The following is a 19,631-nucleotide window of genomic DNA, read 5'->3' as shown; positions in this document are numbered from 1 at the left end:
AAACTACTCAAAAAGAGGAGAAACAAAGCATGAACAACACGTGCTATATAGAAGAAATCGTAGAAGACTATAAGGGACCTGTTATGCAAAAATGACACAAGATGACAAATTTGGCTACGTCTACCTGTGGTGGAAATGGAGGCCGAAATGAACCCAAATGAAAATTTTGAGCAGACCGAACCCTACGAGCTCACCCAAAATATTTGTTGACCTGTGGATGCTTGCTAAAGCTCACAAAAATTGGAGGAAGTGAGCATGCGTGTGCTGGAGCTACTTGCGGCTAAGCCCGTGAGGATGCAACCTGCTCTGATACCAATTGTTGGAATTAGGGTTGCAAGGAAACACACACGACTTGGAGAAGATGAAGGAAGCTCAAGGCACACAACAGAGATTGTATTGCTTAGTGTGCTATGGAAAGATAAGTTAGCCCTAGAGTGATGGGAATATATACAATGCAAGGGGGAAAAAACCTCCTAGTGAGGGAAAAAAATGCCTTGACGGTCCTAAGTGTGTTCACACACATCACTACCACATCTATATGGTAACAAGAAAGACATTCCAAGAGCATGTTGGTTAGTTATTATGGCAATTGCGTGGCATTTCTTAGGTCACAAAAAGTTTTACACATAAAAAAGTCAACCCTAAGGTCTCTAAGCCTATATTCACATAGACTAAGTGTAACACTCTTTTTTAGTCATGTATGTACAATCCATCTATGTTTGGATGTATTGATTTATAGCAAACCCTTCATACCATGTCCAAAGCTTCTCGACCAAGCCAACACACAAAGATAACATTTTTATGTAATGAAGTAACAAAAAGTCATTTTATGGGATTAGACATTGCCCTTGATAAAATACCAATGGTAAGACCTTCCCTATATAATTAGACCACACTCTTTTGTTGTTGGGTTTACTTAATTTTATCCTACACCCTCTTGGAAACACTTCGTGAGGATGAGGCACTAAGAAGATAAAAGTGACTAACTACCTCATGTACACCCATGAAGGGAAGGTATGTTGTACAACCCTATTTTCTACAGTATCCTACCCTCGATCCTACCATTCTATTGGAGAACATGGAGGATTCTTATAGGACCACAAGACCCCTTAGAGGAGGACAATTACAAAGTTTTTTTTTAGTGCAATAAGCTTCGGCTTAGCATGATGTTTCTTGGAGATAGGGCTTGCTTATACCTCATGTTTGTGAAACCACTCCTTTCATGTCTTATCTCATTGCATGGATAGCATAATCTATGCAATTAATATATGATATCTCATCATATGGCATCATTCATTTAGCAAACAAAAAAATCTCATTGTATACATACCTCATGTATGTGAGCCCACTCCTCTCATATACCTAATAATATACCGCATGTATGTTCCTCTTGTGTATTATCTAATTGTATGAATGGCACCATTTATGTAAGGATCATAGCTCAACATATGCCTACAAAAGTTGAAATGCCTTTGTAGCATTATCTCCCAAAGGTGGTTGTATTAAACGCCTATAAAGGTCACTTTGTAAAGAAATGAAATGGTATGCGTGTTATCTCTTGTAACTACTTGTGTGTATGCTCTCTCTCTCTCTCTCTCTCTCTCTCTCTCTTCTCTCTCTCTCTCTATGTGTGTGTGTGTGTGTGGATGCCAACATATCAATGGACACTAGCAACATATACTATTTATGGATCGTTGTTTATTTTTGCCAAACTCACAATTGTGATGGAATGTCTTAAAATCTCCATAAAGAATACATTGTTACCTCAAGCTCGTATCGAGCCTTGAGGGGTTGTTTGATACATCAAGAAAATATAGGGCGCTTGACAAAGGCAAGCCAAAACCCATATTCCCTTACATACCATTGGTGGACATGACGGCGAGAATAACATGATTCCACTTGTTTTGAGTTATTCCTTTTCCCAATAGCCAAAATCTCTTCCTCGCTTTCTTCGATGATCTCTGAGAAGCTAGCTAGTGATAGGTCCTTTTCAAAACCTCTGACCTTCCAAACTTCCTGAAAGTAACAGAATAGCAGCACTTGGCTTTTCATCACCCTCCCTCCTCAGATCATATCGTTCTTATAGAACCCTACCTTTTAGGTCCTTTGAACCCATTTGCATATCTTGCTCGCTAGGCCACTAATTGCCGTGAACATGTGAGAGATGTCCTTACTTGAAAGTTGATATTTTACACCCCAAGCATCTATGTGAGCTAATGCCTCTAGCAAGAATCTTGATGTCTATCAACAAAGCCCCCCATAACGCCTTCCACAAAAAGATCTTCATGGGCAGTGGTAACTAAGGAATCCAAATGTTATTAGCCACAACCCCCCATTTGAATTCTAATTATTGCTTCTCCCATAGCTTGTTGAGGGGGGAGAACCAATCAATTGTGAACATTAGAGTGTGGTATATATTCTTTGTTTGTGGATTATAGGCCTGCTCTTATGCCATCACCAAGCTTTCCACTCTAATTCAAACTCACATATTGGCATTAAGCAATTGTCTAGCCCTTCAACGGGTCTACTAATAAGAAGCCTTTCAATGCCATTGAGGTGAAACTAGGTAGCCAATTGGTTTGTATTCTTCTAGATCTTGTTGTTGTTGTCCTAGAAGTGGGCCAAGCGTCGAATTCTTTTCCTATTAGCCTTTTTACCAGTTTCTCTTGAAGATGGGCTCAATAGTTTGCTTCCTAATTTAGAAATCCAAGGGGACCAATGCATAATGGAGGTTTGGAAATATCTAGCCATCTTCTCCCCCACTTCAATGTTTTTGTAGCTTTGGTACACTTACATACTAGCTCGCCCATTGTGCCACCTAATCTTAGGCACTGTACAAAGCATAAACAAATTAATCATTTTAGGCCTACTTGGGAAGGGAAGTAGCACATCCTCCCACCTTCTCATCTTGCACCTTACCTATCTAAGACCCAATGGAATCTTTGCTTGTTAGTGATGTCAACCCCCAGCGGGGCCTTAAGGTGTCAAAAAAATCTTTATTTTTGACATAATCTCTCTCTCCCGACCATAAAGATGAGTCAAATGAGTCGTTTTCTAAGAGAGAGATCACTCTTGATTTCTCAACGTTGCAGTTTGACCTCAAGGCCGTGGAAATTTTTTGTACAATCTCCAAAGTCTTCTTTCTTACCTGAGGGCAAGCTTTCAAGAATAGAAGGGAGTCGTCCCCAAAGAGCTTTGCTAGGATCTGGTCGTTTTCAGGCAATGACGTCCCTTGGATCTCCCTACTTGCAACACTAGTTTCGAGGATGGGGGGTTTCTAATCATCGAGCAAAAAAAACCGAACGAAGATAAATCCGAGCAAATTGATACAAGATCAATAATGGTGAAAGACAAAAATTATGCCATGCACATTACTTTCACTACCACAAATCTGACACTTAAATGACAAAACATGAGATTTTATAACCATTATGAAAATTGAATACTCGAGACACAAGCAATCTCTTCATACTCGATATATATATAATTCAATTCCATGTGGCATACCTACTCTCAAAAGTAGCCCACCAAAAACGTGGCACCTAGATTTTGCAAAAAAGTAACCTCATAATCTTACAATACTATCCGAGAACCTCCTAAAGCATAAACAACTTCACTTTTGTAAGCAAGAAAAAACAAGTTCCTAAAGCAAGCGAGAACAAGCTCTCTCTCTCTCTCTCTCTCTCTCTCTCTCTCTCTCTCTCTCTCTCTCTCTCTCTCTCTCTCTCTCTCTCTCAGCTGTGACTCTCTCTCTCTCAGCTTCACAGTGCAGCACACTTGAGCGGCCCTCCCTTTCTTCTTGCCATCTCAAAACTAAAATGGTGGAGGAAATGAGAGCAATAAGGTGTGGATGCACCCATTGCAACTACATCAATCACATATGTAGTGGCAATGATGAAGTGATTTGCCCACTGAATGCATGATGAGTTTAAGCATACCCAGCTGCCCCATGACCATCTCAACAAGATTCTTGAGGTATGATTTTTCTATTGATTGCTACCAAACTTGACTAACAGCTAATCCATGCTGAGATTTGATAGGAACACAAGAGAATGGTTCATTCTAAGAGGCTCATGTGAAATAGGTAGATGATTAGTTGTTGCTTTGCTTAGTTGTGTGAAAAAAAACAGATTTCTAAAGTCTCCTTTACTCAAACAGATTTACAAACAATGACATTCTTTAAGGATTGCTGAGTATTCAATGTCCATAGAGAGAGAGAGAGAGAGAGAGAGAGAGAGAGAGAGAGAGAGAGAGAGAGAGAGAGAGAGAGAGAGAGAGAGAGAGAGAGAGATGTATTGAGTTTGCTCCACAAGTCATTTGATCAGCGTGTAAATCTTTTTAAAAATAATATGGAAGCAAGGAGTTTTCTATGATCCTTCATGTTTGTGCAAGGGGCTAGAGACAGCTCCTAGCCTCCCTTTTTGGTCAACATTGCTTTCTCAATCTATCCATTATTTTAGAGTTTCACACATTGCTCTACCACAATGTTACACATAAAACACACAACATAACAAAGCCCAAATTTTAAATGTACATCACTAACGAGCCCAAGTTCTTAAATTTATTTTCTTTTAACAACACAAACCTAGAGGCCTTAAATATGCTTACTTACCATATAGTGTCATACTTCAAGACAAATATAGTGCCTAGCTTGTACTCAATATGTAGAAGGGGCTTGTTAGTTATCTCTATCCCCATGCATAATCGTGTGGGTTAACTCATAGTAGAATGGAAGCCATCAATATGGCAAAAGCTTCATGCTTTATAAATAAAGAAAAATAGACGTAGGACAATTCCCATTCAAGTATCATTCTCTCTCATGTCATTCTCGATGTCTAAGAGTTTTTTGCAACCTATTCCCTTCCTTGCAAGACAGTACTAAACAGACAACCATAATGCGCAAATATATGTATTGTGGACACTCAACTTTGGGAAACTTTTGATGGCTCCTATTCATACTCTCTCTACAAAGATTGACTCAAATACATGTTCAAGACATGGAATGAAATGCAAGAAAGCTTTGATATTTGCTCTGATTTTAGTTCGCTCGAGAAATCTCGCTCGGGCTATGGTAAGACTCTCAAGGATGGTGATCAGAGGATGAGAGCCTACGGAAAACAACAACAGGGATGTTGGAATTTGGGTTGCAGGGAAACACACATAGCTTCGAGAAGACGAAGGAAGCTCAAGGCACACAATAAAGAGTGTATTACTTAGTGTGCAATGTAAAGATAACATAGCCCTAGAGTGATGGACATATTTACAATGAACGGGGGGAAAAACTTCCTAGTGAGGGAAAAAATACCTCGGCGGTCCTAAGTGTGTTCACACACATCACTACCACATGTATATAGTAACAAATCCCCCTGGGAGTGATGCGGTGAACGAGAGCTAGCACATAGATTATAGGGAAGTGTCATGCCCTAAGGACAAGATTAGTCCACAAAGGGGAGCAAGCCCAAAGCTTTGCGGAAAGCTTCAAACTTCTCACAAGACAATGCTTTTGTGAAAAGATCTTCAAGGTTGTCCTGTGTTGGCACATGAGCCAAGATGATCTCTCGTGCTATAGTGGTAATGCACCTCAATGTACTTTGTGCGAGCATGAAAAATTGGGTTCCTCGCAATTGCCAATGCGCTCTGACTGTCAGTGTAGATAGTGTTGGCAGTGTCCTTTCCAACACCCAAATCATCCATAAGGCATCTGAGCCATACACACTCAACCGTAGCTATGAAGACTGCCATGTACTCAGCCTCAAAATTGGAAGTGGCCACAATAGGTTGCTTCTTGCTCAACCATGAGATACATGAATTGTCAAGCATGAAACAAAAGCCACTGGTGGACACTCGCGTGTCAAAACAACCAGCCCAATCTAAGTCCAAAAAAGCATGTAAATCTGGCAGCAATGATCCCCCCTTGGGATCAAACAAGCCAAGATGTAAAGTGCCACTCAAGTAGCAAAAAATCATCTTGTCAGCTTGCCAATGCTTAGACCCTGGGCTATGCATAAATCTACTGACCTGTGAGACTGCAAACTAAATATCTGATCTTGTGTTGCATACATACATAAGGCAGCCAATCACACTTTGGTAAAGAGTGACATTGTCAGGATCACCAGCATCATGAAGACTCAATTTCAAAATTGTTTCCATGGGAGTGCTATAGGTTTGCAATCCTCAAGTCCAAACTTACATAGTGTCTCTATGTAACTTGTCTGACACAAAGCAATACCACCATCACATTGCTTAAATTGCATGCCCAAGTAATGATGCAATAGACCCAAATATTTCATCTTAAAAGTAGCATTCAAATTAGCTTTAAATTCAGCAATATGTGCCTCATTCGGATGAGTGATCAACCAATCATCCACATATAGAACAACGATGAGAACGACATTTCCCTCATGCTTTATATACAAATGAGTGTCAACTTTTTCATATGAAGAACGAGGAGATTGCTTCAACCCATACAAAACTTTTTTACATTTGCACACTTTATCCTCTTGTTCTTTCTTGATAAAACCGCGAGGCTGCATTACATAAACTTCCTCAAATATATCACCATACAAGAAAGCAGTAACAATGTTTGATTGATATACATCCCAATCAAAATGAGCTGCCAATGCACATAGAAAACATAGAGGAGTCATACGACAAGCGGGGAGCAAAAGTCTCTTCATAATCTATGCCTTTTTGCTGTGCATAACCTTTTGCAACAAGTCGAGCCTTATAGCGATCAATCTCACCATCCGGCTTGCATTTCAACTTAAAAACCTACTTTGTACCAATGGCCTTTTTTTTGAGGAGGCAAATCATGTAAAGTCCACGTGTCATTTTCTATGAGTACATCATATTCTGATTGCATGGCAGCCATTCAATTTTCTGAATTTTGTGCTTCATCAAAAGACAGAGGTTCCTCAACATCACATAACTTGGAAATAGCCAAAGCATAGCAATCTGCTGCTTAAGATGCATGGCGAGAACCTGAACAAGTATGACTAGATAAAGGTGCATCCTAATGTCACACAAAGTATGCACTAGCCATTTTGGCATACCTCTAGCCTGCTCATTCTCATCCCATTCCTCATCAAGTATATCATGTATGTTTGCATAAAAAATTGGCTGATCTATAACATTTTCAGAAACCCCCATATGATGTACATTTGCCTCATTGGCATTTACATTTGAACTTCCACCACTGAAAAGAGGCAATAAACTATCATAAATGTCTTGTGAGCTTTCATGACAGCAAGGGCTGAGCAGAATCTTCCACAAACACAACATCTTGTGAAAACAAGATACGATTTGTTTGCAGATGGTACAACTTGTAGCCTTTGCTTTCAGCATTATAACCAACAAAAATGCACTTAACAGCCTTATCATCCAATTTTCTGTGTTGCGTTTGTGGCACCAAAACATAAGCCAAACACCAAAAAATACGCATGTGATCAATAGATGTCTTTCTATCATGCCATGCTTCATATGGAGTCATAGACTGCAAAGCTTTTGTAGGACACCCATTGAGTACATAAGTGGCACACATGATGGCCTCAAGCCAAAACAAATGCGGCAAAGCTTGACTTTTGACCATACATCTTTCCATCTCTGTAAGAGACTTGTTCTTCCTTTCAGCAACATCATTTTGTTGATGGCACTGTACATTGGTGTTTTATCCCACAACTAGCCATACATACACTAAATTAATGAGACTTATACTCCCCCCCTCGATCGGAACGGAGGGTGTCAATTGTGCATTTGCAGACATTTTTAGTCATAGCTAGAAATTGCTTGAAGCACATAACCACTTTGGACTTCACCTTAAGTGGATACACCCATGCTTGCCTGGAGTAATCATCAATGAAAGTCATGAAGTTTAAATTGCCCAAGGAAGGAGTTTGCATCATTGTCCATATGTGTGTGAGATTAAAGGGTTGGAATGAGCTCACGTGGAAGATTAGCCCTAATCTATGACTTAATCTCTCTTCTTTGTTTGAGCTAGTTTGTAAGCTCTATTCTGTAATGTCAAGACACTCTCACATCCTTGTGTGTGTGTGTGTGTGTGTGTGTGTGTGTGTGTGTGTGTGATGTCTTGGTGCATTAGCCGGGTTCAATCCACGGATTGACATTATGTCGATGGATTCTGCTCCTATGCTACATGCCTCAATAGTCTCTCTCTACAACTCTCATCAACAACCATGGATCTTGATTGCTTTACCTTCCATCCACCGTAGCTTATGTTCTCTAAGTACTGAATATGCTAGGAATAATTAGAAGCATCAGTCTATCTCGTACTTCTTCTTTGCAATCATTGATGCGGTCACAAAATAACAAGCACATTCTTAAAAGAATGACAAGCGCACAAGGTTGTTGACTGAGATCAAGTCAAAGACATAACACTTTTGGAAATGCCAAAGAAACACTTAGACATGCTTTTTGCTTACTTGATGTTCAAGATAAAGATGTTTCCATGTAGCTTGCACTTTTTTACTCCATTTGGCTTAGCTCCAATTCAATGCCAACACAAACTAGCGAAGCACTCTAGTTTGGCAAAATCGATAATTTCACATTTTATACATCTATGATGTCTTAGAACACACACACGCACACACTGTCTCTCTCTCTCACTCTCGTTGGTTATTTAAGTTCCCTCTTGAGTTGAATCAAGACTTGTGGGCTTGTTAACAGCGCTGGGTTAGTTTTCTGCTCTTCGAGCCATTGGCTCTTTGCCATCTCCGTTCGGGCGGACATGTGTGACAGAGGCCTAAATCTTAATGCTATAAAACCTCTCCATGTTTCAAAGCTTATACTTTCTCACTCTCGTATTCTCGTTTCTGCTTCGGAGTGGCCATGCCGCTGTACGATTGTGTGCTGTTGTTCAAGCCCACAGTGGATAGAAAGAGCGTAGTAAATTTGATGAGCACGCTGGGCCGTCTTATCTACGCGCACAAGGGCGTCATCACTGATATCAAGTCGTTCGGCAACATCTTTCTTGCCTACACCATCAAGAAACACAGCGAACGATTCGATGAGGTATGCTCTCTCTGTGTGTGTGTGTGTGTGTGTGTGTGTGTGTGTTTTGCATGCAGTTCCTTGCGAGTAGCACAACACACACGGCTCGGTTAAGCTCAGATGAATATCGCATTTTTAAATATCTTGGAGATGAGAGGTGAAGAGTAGTTTCAACTTTAGTTTAATTAGTTTTTCTGAAGCAACAATTTTGCTCCATTTGTTCTTTGAGGGAGACCTTCTTGAAGGAAGCTACAGGTTGTAAAGTGTCTTAAAATCTCTACTGTAGGTGGAAAGTGTATCTTCCTCCTCCATCCTTAGATGATTCCACGCATTCAAAATTTTTGGTTCGCACTATGGTGTCAACCAAAGGACAAAAAAAATCTCGCAAACCCCACCTGATTGCGAGGTGCCTTTCTGTTCAGTAGAAAAGTTGACCACCATGACTGTTTCCAATCTCCCCTTGACATGGAGTGCCACTTTCCAAACCTTGGAAGCCATTGTAAAATTGCCGTGTGAGAAAGTGGTGTCAAATTGGTGGATGATTTTTTTTTAATTCATATCCTATCAAGATTGATACTGTGAGTGCCATTTGTGAATTCTTTCTTTCCTCTACAAGGCTCCAAATCTTTATACTTGGTTGGCCGAAGTATGTGGCTTTGCTTTCTTTCGAAGGTAGAGCCAAAAGTAGAGGATTTTGCATCTGAGTCATTCTCTTCTTTCAAAGTGTTATAGCGCTGTCTAGTTTTGCAGGACTCAGCTCGACGATGCTTTCATTTCCTCGGCCCCCTCTCTTCTTCAAAACTAAAACTGGAACTAGAGTCCTTAATTTCGAATGGAATACGTTTTTGGTGTTTTCTTCTTCGCCCCTTCTTCCTCACTAGCTCGGAGACAATGGGCTTTTTGCCCACTGTCCAGGAAAAGACTTGGACTTTGAGGCATGTCCCTTGTGTCACAAGACGGGCACCACGTGCCAATAGAAAAGAACAGACTGAACAGACTTTTAGCACTTCAATAATAACTGTATTGAAAGAGAGAGACGACACGCGACAAGGAGGGGCGGAATTCCACCCCAGAGAGTATTGGCCCCAAACCTTGGCGTCCCTTTCGGTATTTCTTTATATTGCATCAACACAGTACAAGCCGGTACTCCAAACTCTACACCTTCTCTAGGAAGCATGCTAGAGAATGAGCCCTAACCTCATATTTAAAGGCCCTAGGCCCCAAAAGCAGTTTACAGTAAAAAACTTTCAAACTCAAAAGCATCTGGTCCAAAAGCAAAGCCAAAAAGCTACCAGCGGTAAATCACAAAAATCTGTACAGCCTGCCACGTCATCAGCCTGCGCAAAACGCGGAAATCTGTACAGCCTGCCACGTCATCATGTTAGTGCAATTTTTCGGAAATTGCCACGTCATCAATGTAGGTCCTGCTTTATTTTAATCTTTATGTCACTTGGGGCCCCATCAGACGGGGTCCCCATAAGTTGGTAGGACTTCTTCTTCTGTTACTCGATCTTCTTAGGGTTTAGGCCCCTCAGCCGGCATCTACCAGTCGGCTCCCTTCTTCAGGGCTTTGACATGTCCGCAATTTGTGACACCTTGCGTATTGTCGAATGTTCCATAAGTTTGCTCACTTGGCGCCAACCTTTTGTATCGGTTGCTTTTGGCTTCAATGCCTTTAAATATGGAGCCTTGGGATCCGCTTGGCAGATCAATGCATGGTTGCACAATTGCATGTCAAAATAGGCAGAGAAAGATGCGATGAAGACAGGAATTGGCCTTCAATCTAGTGGACACCTCGACTTTGATCTGGGTTGACTCCAATAAGTTCCTGCAATGCCACATATATGAACAAAGCGTGTAACGGGAGGGTACCACGTGCCAACGGAAAAGAACAGACAAGACAACTTTTAGCACTTCAAACAACACCAAGCTGAAAGAGATGCACGACACACGAGACGGGAAGTGGTGGAGTTTCATTCCAAGATTGCACTGTCCCCAAACGCTGGCGCCCCTTTCGGTATATCTGTCGGAGTTCCACCCCACGATTGCACTGTCCCCAAAGGTTGGCGCCCTTTCGGTATTTCCTTATATTGCTTGAACTCAGTACAATGCTAGTGCTCAGCTCTCTACACTTCCATGTGGAAATGCGAGATACTGAGCCCTTGCCACATATTTATCCCCCCTTCTTGAAAGAAGAGTCATTGTTCACGATTACAATATATCTGCAAAACAATTCAAGTTAGCTCAATTATTTCCTAGGGTCTTTCCGAGGGACATTCAATTTTCTCATTCCATTATTGTAGCTCTTGTTATTCTGGCGTAGCAAAATTAGCCATCACGCTTAGACCGCACTGATCTGTAACGGGTGTTTTGATGCACTAAAATTACATACCTAGTCAATACTATGCATGATGGAGCTGATGGTTATATTGTCTTGTGGGTGACTACCATGGGTCTATACCTTGCACTTTCCTTTAAGGGTGAATCTGGGCTTATCCTGGAATCATCTAGGTATATATAAATCTCAATCAACTAGGAATATTCAATGGTTGGCACATCACAATGCAACACAAATGCTCACATATGCATGTTACAAGACATAGAAACATACAGCTGCCGAGGAACACCCCCCTCGCAAATAACCAGCCAGGTTCGGGCGATGAGCTATTCAACAACTCCGTCATCATTCCTCCCGCAAATAACCTAAAGAGGTCCGGGCCATGAGATATAGAGGTCTTTTACAACCATAGGCTCCCCAAACCACAGACTGCATCGCTTGGGCTCTTCCTAAATATCGGACTCTAGAGGATGTGGCACCCTCTAGAGTCGCCACATGGTGCGTTGGGCAATGGGTCACGTTGGTTGCTAGTCAAATTTCACGCCTTAGTTTTTTTTCAAGGCAGGCGAATTGCTCAAACCAAAAAAGTGTTTATTTACGCATGGGGTTTGAACGTGAGCAGTGGGCTCTCAAAGGCGAGTGCTCTACCACTCAGCTAAACACAGCTCGCTGTTGGGCATCTGCTTGCACAAACTTATAAGCTTGTGCCTAGTTTTTTTTTTTTTTTTGGGGGGCGGGGGGGGGGGGGGGGGGGTTTCTATGTGTACAGGCGTCCCCGGTTACCGGTTGCGTGACGTAGGTATAGAGTCCAATATTTATCTCAAACCCATCGCTTGGAGGTGCTGAGAGTAACCACTGCTCAGACTTGTTAATACTCCCCCCTTAAATAATCATCTAGGTCCGGGCCATGAGTAACAACAACAATACTCCCCCCCGTAATAGCCACAAGGATTTGGGCCATGAGTAAAAACAACACTTGTCAAACATTCAATACTCCTCTCACAAATAACCGCAAGGGTCCGAGCCGTGAGTATGTGAAAGCATTCTCAAATGTCAAATCTTTGCAGTACTACTACTGAGAGCAAATGTCACAAACTGCTGACGTGTCAAGTCAGTAAAGAGCAGAGCTAACCATCAGATCACGGCCGAGGGGCCTTAACCCTAAGAAGAACAAGCAACAGAAGAAGAAGTTGTACCAACTTATGGGACCCCGTCCGATGGGGCCCAAGAGACATAAAGGAATTAAAAATAAAGCTGGACCCTCACTCGCGCAATAACTGATGACGTGGCAGCTGTACGGAAAAACTTGAAATTCCGCTGACAGTGATGACGTGGCAGATTTTGCAAAACACGTTGACGGTGCTGGCATGGCAGTTGTACGGAATTCCGTGATTTACGTTGATAGCTTTTTGGCATTGCTTTTGGACCAAAAGCTTTTGAGTTTGAAGGCTTTTCATGTAAACTGCTTTTCAAGCCAAGGGCCTTTAAATATGAGGTTAGGGCTCATTCTCTGGCATGCTCCTTGGAGAAGGTGCAGAGTCTGGAGTACCGGCTTGTACAGAGTTGATGCAATATAAAGAAATACCGAAAGGGGCGCCAAGGTTTGGGGGTAATACTCTCTGGGGTGGAATTTCGCCAGTTCGTGTCGCGTGTCGTCTCTCTTTCAGTTCAGTTGTTCTTGAAGTGCTAAAAGTCCGTTCAGTCTAAACGTCTGTTCAGTCTGTTCTTTTCTATTGGCACGTGGTGCCCGTCTTGTGACAGTGGTATCAGAGCATCAAGCGTGTGCTTTTCTGAAAGCATACCGGTCCTACCAAAGAGCAGATAGAGAAAACTGGCGCTTCCAAAAGTCTACTGGAATTTTATTTGAAGAATCTTCGTGCTTCGACTACGATCTTATTAGCCACTCCCACCCTTACTTCATCGCGCATCGGGTGCGCTCCCGTCTTCATCGCTTTGTCTTACAGGGCATAAGCCATAAAGAACCCAAAGACAAGGCGTTCATGGATTCAACAGAATATTCACAGTTTCTGTTCGACGAGCTTCACGACATTCTTTCGCGGCATCCTCAGGAGAATCTTCCGATGCTGCAAAGTTTTCAACAATTTTTGAACTACATGTTACCTCCTCTGATGCCCCTTAGGTGGTACCTCCTCCTCCGGCACTAGAAAGTACGAGAGCTTCCAACCGACAACCTTCTCAGTCGTCTGTTCCAATCGGGGGAGTCTTCAGGAATATGGTGCAGCCATCTGACCCTGATCCAGTGCAACCGCCTTTGCCACCGCCATTGCCCCCACCTCCACCACCACCACCACCGCCGCCACCAAGTTACAATGGTTGGAGCCCATATGGATACCCTTATTATCCATACCCAAGATATGCGTCTAACCAATCCAAAGATTTCAAGGATGGCGGCACGACAGTCAAATTTTTCACTTTTTCCAGGGTGAAAGATCAGAAGAAAGCATTGCAGTTCTTACAGAATTCGACAACATCTATGCTTTGGGGAACTATACAAAAGAATCCAAGATTTTTCGAGTAGCGGGATTTCTTAAAGATAATGCTATGCAATGGTGGAGTTCAATCGCGACACAACCGCATGCTCCAAGGACCTGACAAGCTTTCAAGACAGTTTTTGCACACAGTTACATGACTTCTATGTTTGAAGGCCGTGTAACAGACTTGGAAACCCCAAGTGTAGATTCTGTCGCGACACCAAAGAGAATCACTCAAAATACTTTACAACTTTAAAATCACAATTCAATTTTGGTCGACACGGCCCGACGTAGTTCCGTGCCAAGAGAGATTGGCCCCAAAGACTGGCGTCCCTTTCGATATCTCTTTTATATTAATATTTGAGCAAATTACAACTCCCGCAGGGTCCTCTGCTCTCAGACTTTGCGTCCAGATGCTCTGAGAAGTGAGGCCCTTAGGGCTCTTTTATTCTTACAAGGGATGCCAAAAGCAGAGCCCCAAAAGTAGTTAAACTCAAAAGCATTCAAACTTTAAAAGCTTTTAAAGCAATGAGCCCAAACGCAAATTAATCTCAAAATCTTCCCAAAAAGCATCAGCGTGATTTGCGGAAATCCGTACAGCAGTCATCACAATTTCCGGCCCTGCCATGTCAGTGTGATTTTTGGGGGTCCATGTCAACAATTGTTCGTACTGGACTCCCACATTAGCATCTGTGTGTGGGCTTGTCCGAGGACCTGCCACGTCACCAGTTTGTGAGCTATACCCCTCTCTTGAAAGAACTGTAATCGTCCTCGATTATGCCTGCAAAACAGTCGAAGGCCATAAATTCTCTTAGTAGACAGTGACTGTTAGTACCGACGCTGAAACCGGCCCGTAGGGCGGTAGGCGGTAGGCGTTGGCTTTCACCCGAAATTCTTTACTTTAGACACACACAGAGCACTTTGCAAAGGAGACCTGTAACGGGAATTAACACTTAATCACACACACGGCTCGGAAGCTAGAATGCTCCGAGCAGACGCCGACAACCTGTGGGCCCCAAAATTGGCGCCCCTTTCGGTACTTCTTTATTCTTTAGGAGGGTAAATTACAAGGTAAGGTCCTGGGAATCCTTCACGTGTATCCACCTAGATACCATCCGATTTGGCCGAATTTCGGCAGCATAACAGCCCCAAAACTTGCACGAAACCAATTCCCCTGCTAGAACACACTTGCACTGGCGTATACCCTCTGATTCCTGCCCAAAAACAGTAAATTCAGCACGCTGTATTTACTGGTTTTTGCCCTGTTTTCAGTCCCAAACAGTCCCCTAACTGTCCTCTGCCAATGGGGCACGATTCCCAAAGGTTCTGGCGTCCGTATGGCTGAAAAACGGTAAAATTACAGCGCATACACAGCCCTGATTTTGCACCTGTATGATGAGGTTATGACCCTCACCAGTGCCTGCTTTGGAGTAGCAGCTAGCTACCCCTGTTTCTGCTCAAGGAGGCTCTTGCCTCAACACAAAAGCATGAACCCACACAGCTGTACATTAGTCAAATGAGGAGCCCTCTGTGGGGCATCACATAACTGCACGTAGGGGAGAGAGAGAGAGCAGTGTGTAGCGTGCAGGGCATCACTCCTAGCACCACACTTTACATGAGAGGGAAAGGAAGCACTCCATAGCTCTTAACCTGTGACAAATTGCAAATGAAGCCTCTCCCTTCTCTAAATTCAGCGCCAATTCTTCTGCAAGAGGAAAGTTCACGAAAATGTGACACTTGGCGCATTTACAAGCATTTTCCCGTTTCGGGTTCGTCGCTTAAAAATATGCTGACCGGTTGCTCAGTTGACTTCGCGGCAGAGTTGTAAAGTGTTCCCCTAGTCATACCAGAGGTAATGACGCGAACACATTTCACGGCCCAAAATAGCAGTTCCCTAAATTTTAGGAGATGCTTCCGTTGGGCTCCCAATGGGCTTCTGACCATCTATCCTCATTGGGACCGCATCCAAAAGTGCAATGTGGCCCAACTGTCGGATACTTTCTGTTGGTGATCCCACCTTGACTTTATGCCTTTATTGAGTTCACTTCCTAGTATCCACCAACTTACTAAGTGCGACGGGGGGACCTATATGATCTTGCTCTGAGCCTAGACATCCTCTTACCATACGAATTCCAGTGCTGACCACTTCCCGTCTGCGGGTGAAACTACCGTTCACATTGGCCATACAATGTCCGACCGTTTGCTACTTCAAAAAGAGGGTCTCAAAAATAAAACAAAACCCCATTGGAAAGAAACCAACAACCAAGGTTAGCAGTTGCCACATCTTTGTGACATGGTTAATAACTGCCACGTCCCTGTGACATACCCCCCTCTTGAAATCGCAAACGTCCTCGATTGCATACCATAAATACACGCCACTGATGATCTTGTGCTATTAACACTCTTTTATCATCGCATGTATCCGCAAGAAAGGTCGTAACATACATAGATACGAATGACTTATTGAGGCCTTCATACTTTTGTCATTTCCATCTATTACACTGAATTCATATGTACATTTGATGTACTAGCTCTATCGTTACCTCTCCTTTGCACATGTTGGGTTGGGGCATAAGTAGGCTGTAACCCAAAGGCTTCAAGGTAAAGCTGCAATACATTTGGTGACTCTGATTGCATCCACTTTGCATCCATAGGCGGATAGTTCTTGAACTTCACCAAATAGCGTCTTGCAACTTGTCCTTCAACTTTTCTGTCCTTATGTGCCAATACTTGCTCAGGTACCAGGATCTCATCAAGTTCCTCAACTTCTGGCTGATCCTCATCTGGCATATCTTCTGGCACATCACCCACGAAGGGTCTTAGAAGACTCACGTGAAACGCATTATGAATCTTCCATGCATCAGGCAATTTCAGCCTGTAAGCCACATCGCTGATCTTGTCAAGCACTTGAAAAGGCCCATAGTAACGCATGCTGAGCTTAGGAAACAGCCGTTCCTTGCCCTTCATCTTCTTTAACCTTGCCTTTTCGAACCTTAACAGAACCCAATCACCCGATGATAGTAGCAATTCACGACGGTGACGATCAGCAGCCTTTTTTTGCTTTTGAGTCTTCTCCAAGGCAACTTTAATCTTCTTATACATCTCATCCATGTTCTCAACATATCGATCTGCCAAAAAGATCTTTTCCTTTGTATGCAAAATGGGAGGAACCTTTTTGCCGCCTTCAACAATCTCAAAAGGTGCTTTGCCAGTAGACGAATGCACCGTATTATTGTACGCATACTCAAGCATAGGCAAATACTGTTCCCACTTGCCCTTATTATCTGACACATAGCATTTCAACAGATCTAAGACGGTAGAATTAGCCTCTTTTGACCCTCCATCAGTTTGTGGATGAAACGAAGACGAGAACTTGAGCGTAGTGCCCATGTTCTCAAACAATCCTCTCCAGAACAAACTGGTCATGCGAGGATCACGATCACTGATAATCGATTGTGGCATACCATGGTACTTAAACCATGAACAAGCGTGCCATTTGATCAGATTTTATCTTCTTCCTGATAGGGATAAAATGGGCCTGCTTACTGAACCTGCAGATAATGGTCCATATACCATCATTCCCTGTTGGCGTCCTTGGAAGATCAAAGATAAAGTCCATAGCAATGCTTTCCCACGGCTTATCCGGAATCGGCAGTGGTTGTAACAACCCTGGTGCCTTTTGCCTATCAAACTTGACCTTTTGGCAAACTATGCTTGCTCGCACAAAGGCATCCACATCTCTCCTCAAGGTAGGCCAATAGGAGAATGTCTCTACCGCTTTAACTGTTGCATCAATGCCACGATGCCTTGCATACGGTGGGACATGACTCTCTTCCATGACCTTATGTCGCAGTGGCCTAGTGACACAAAGTCTGCCATGCATCATCATAAAACCATCTCTGAGAAGGTAGTGCTCGTGATGTTGCCCCTCTTGTAACTGTTCAAAGATCCTTGCAAAATCTTCATCAGCAGTATACTGTTCCTTCATGTCATCTAACTCATGATGATAAGGAATTGACACAATTGAAATTTGTGGCTTTCTTGATAACGCATCAACCACAACATTCTTCTTGCCTTCCACATGCATAATCTGGAAGTGGAACATGGAAAGAATGTTTGCCCATCGCATATGCTTTTCGGATAACTTTGACTGTGTCAAGAAGTATCGCAAGGTCTGATGATCTGTTTGGACAACAAAATCAGCACCTAAGAGGTAGTGCTTCCAGCTAGAAAGCGCATGAATCACGGCCAAGAGCTCTTTCTCATAGACTTGCATAGTCCTCTCTGGCCCTTGCAAAATTCGGCTTTCATAAGCTACTACCCGTCTATCTTGCATTAGCACTGCTCCGATGCTACTGCCACACGCGTCACACTGGACCACAAATGACCTCCTGAGATCTGGCAAAACAATAACTGGATCTAAAGTCAACTTTTCCTTTAAGAGACTAAAAGCTGAAATCTCTTTTTGGGTCCATCTGAAAGTGACCTCTTTCTTTTGCAATGTGTGAAGAGGCGATGCTATCTCTGCAAAATTTCTGATAAACCTTCTATAGTAGGAACACAATCCCAAGAAGCTTCTGACATCGTGCATAGTCTTCAAGTCTGGCCATGTCTTGATAGCTTCGACCTTTGCGGGATCCATTCTAACACCATCCTTTGAGACTGTGGCCCAGAAAGTGGATCTCTTCGAGGAAGAATTCACTTTTCTTAGGATTGACAAGTAACATGTGACTGCGCAGCTCTTCGAACACAATGGTCAAGTGACGCCTATGCTCCTCTTCATTCTTCGAATACACTATCATGTCATCGAAGAACGTTCCAACAAACTGTTGATGCGAGCGGAAAATCCGGTCCATCATTCTGTTGAACGTGGTAGGAGCATTTGTTAGCCCAAACGGCATCACTAGAAACTCATAAAGACCAAATGTCGTTCTAAACGTAGTCTTGTGCACATCCTCTGGTCTTATACGAATCTGATGGTACCCACTCTTAAGGTCTATCCTTCTGAAAATTGCAGCACCCTCTAAACGATCGAGAATATCATCAATTCTAGGAATAGGGAACCTATTCTTGATGGTATTCTTATTCAACGCACGGTAATCAATACACATGCGCCATGAGCCATCCTTCTTCTGCACTAGGAGCACTGGGGAGCAAAAGGGTGAAGAACTAGGCTGAATCAGCCCCTTCTCTAATAACTCCTCAACCTGGCCCATAATCTCTTTCTGCTGCGCCGTACTAACCCTGTAGGGTGGTCTATTTGGTGGGCTACACCCTGGCACCAAATCTATCCGATGGTCCTCAGGTCTCTTTGGCGGCAATTGCGACGGTAATGAATCAGAAAAACAGTCACTAAACTTTTGCAAAAATGCTGACCTTTCTTTATCTAACACAGATAAATTTGACTGATCACTATATGAGACATCACGTGCAAAAATCAAGTACACAGAAAGATGATTCTTTATTATAGAAGTGATAGCAGAAGCAGATACAATAGGGACTGACTCTCCTTTAAGCTTTACATCCAAGATGTGAGTTTTGCCCCTATGCTGTACAGTGATCTTTTTGTTGTAGGCATCCAAGACTCCATGCACTCGGAACATCCACGGGATCCCCAACAAGGCGTCACAACCTTCCAACGGCATGATGTAAAACTCTTCAGTGTCCACATACCGGTGAATATGCAGACGCAGTTTTCCAATGATGGGAGTAACACACTCTAAGTGGCCAGGACATGCCAACCCTGCCTCTGCTGTGTACCCCATCTCTTCAGCTATGATGCCCAGCTTCATAGC

General features: G+C 42.9%; 1 protein-coding gene across 1 annotated transcript in view; it reads left to right on the top strand.

Annotated features, from left to right (window-relative positions):
- Window positions 1–8,792: 8,792 nt before the first annotated feature.
- LOC147439171 (Translation elongation factor EF1B/ribosomal protein S6 family protein) overlaps window positions 8,793–19,631 on the top strand; it is a 31,639-nt gene continuing 20,800 nt past the window's right edge. Inside the window, exon 1 of the mRNA XM_086485060.1 lies at window positions 8,793–9,027. Coding sequence (XP_086341186.1) covers window positions 8,845–9,027 — 183 coding nt within the window. The 5' untranslated portion in view covers window positions 8,793–8,844. The remainder of the gene's footprint in view (window positions 9,028–19,631) is intronic.

This window comes from Adiantum capillus-veneris, chromosome 16 (assembly GCF_014529385.1).
Source record: "Adiantum capillus-veneris isolate H3 chromosome 16, ASM1452938v2, whole genome shotgun sequence".
NCBI classification, from domain to species: Eukaryota; Viridiplantae; Streptophyta; class Polypodiopsida; order Polypodiales; family Pteridaceae; genus Adiantum; species Adiantum capillus-veneris.
Note: the sequence above shows the minus strand (reverse complement) of the source record. Positions and strands in the feature narration are given on the sequence as shown.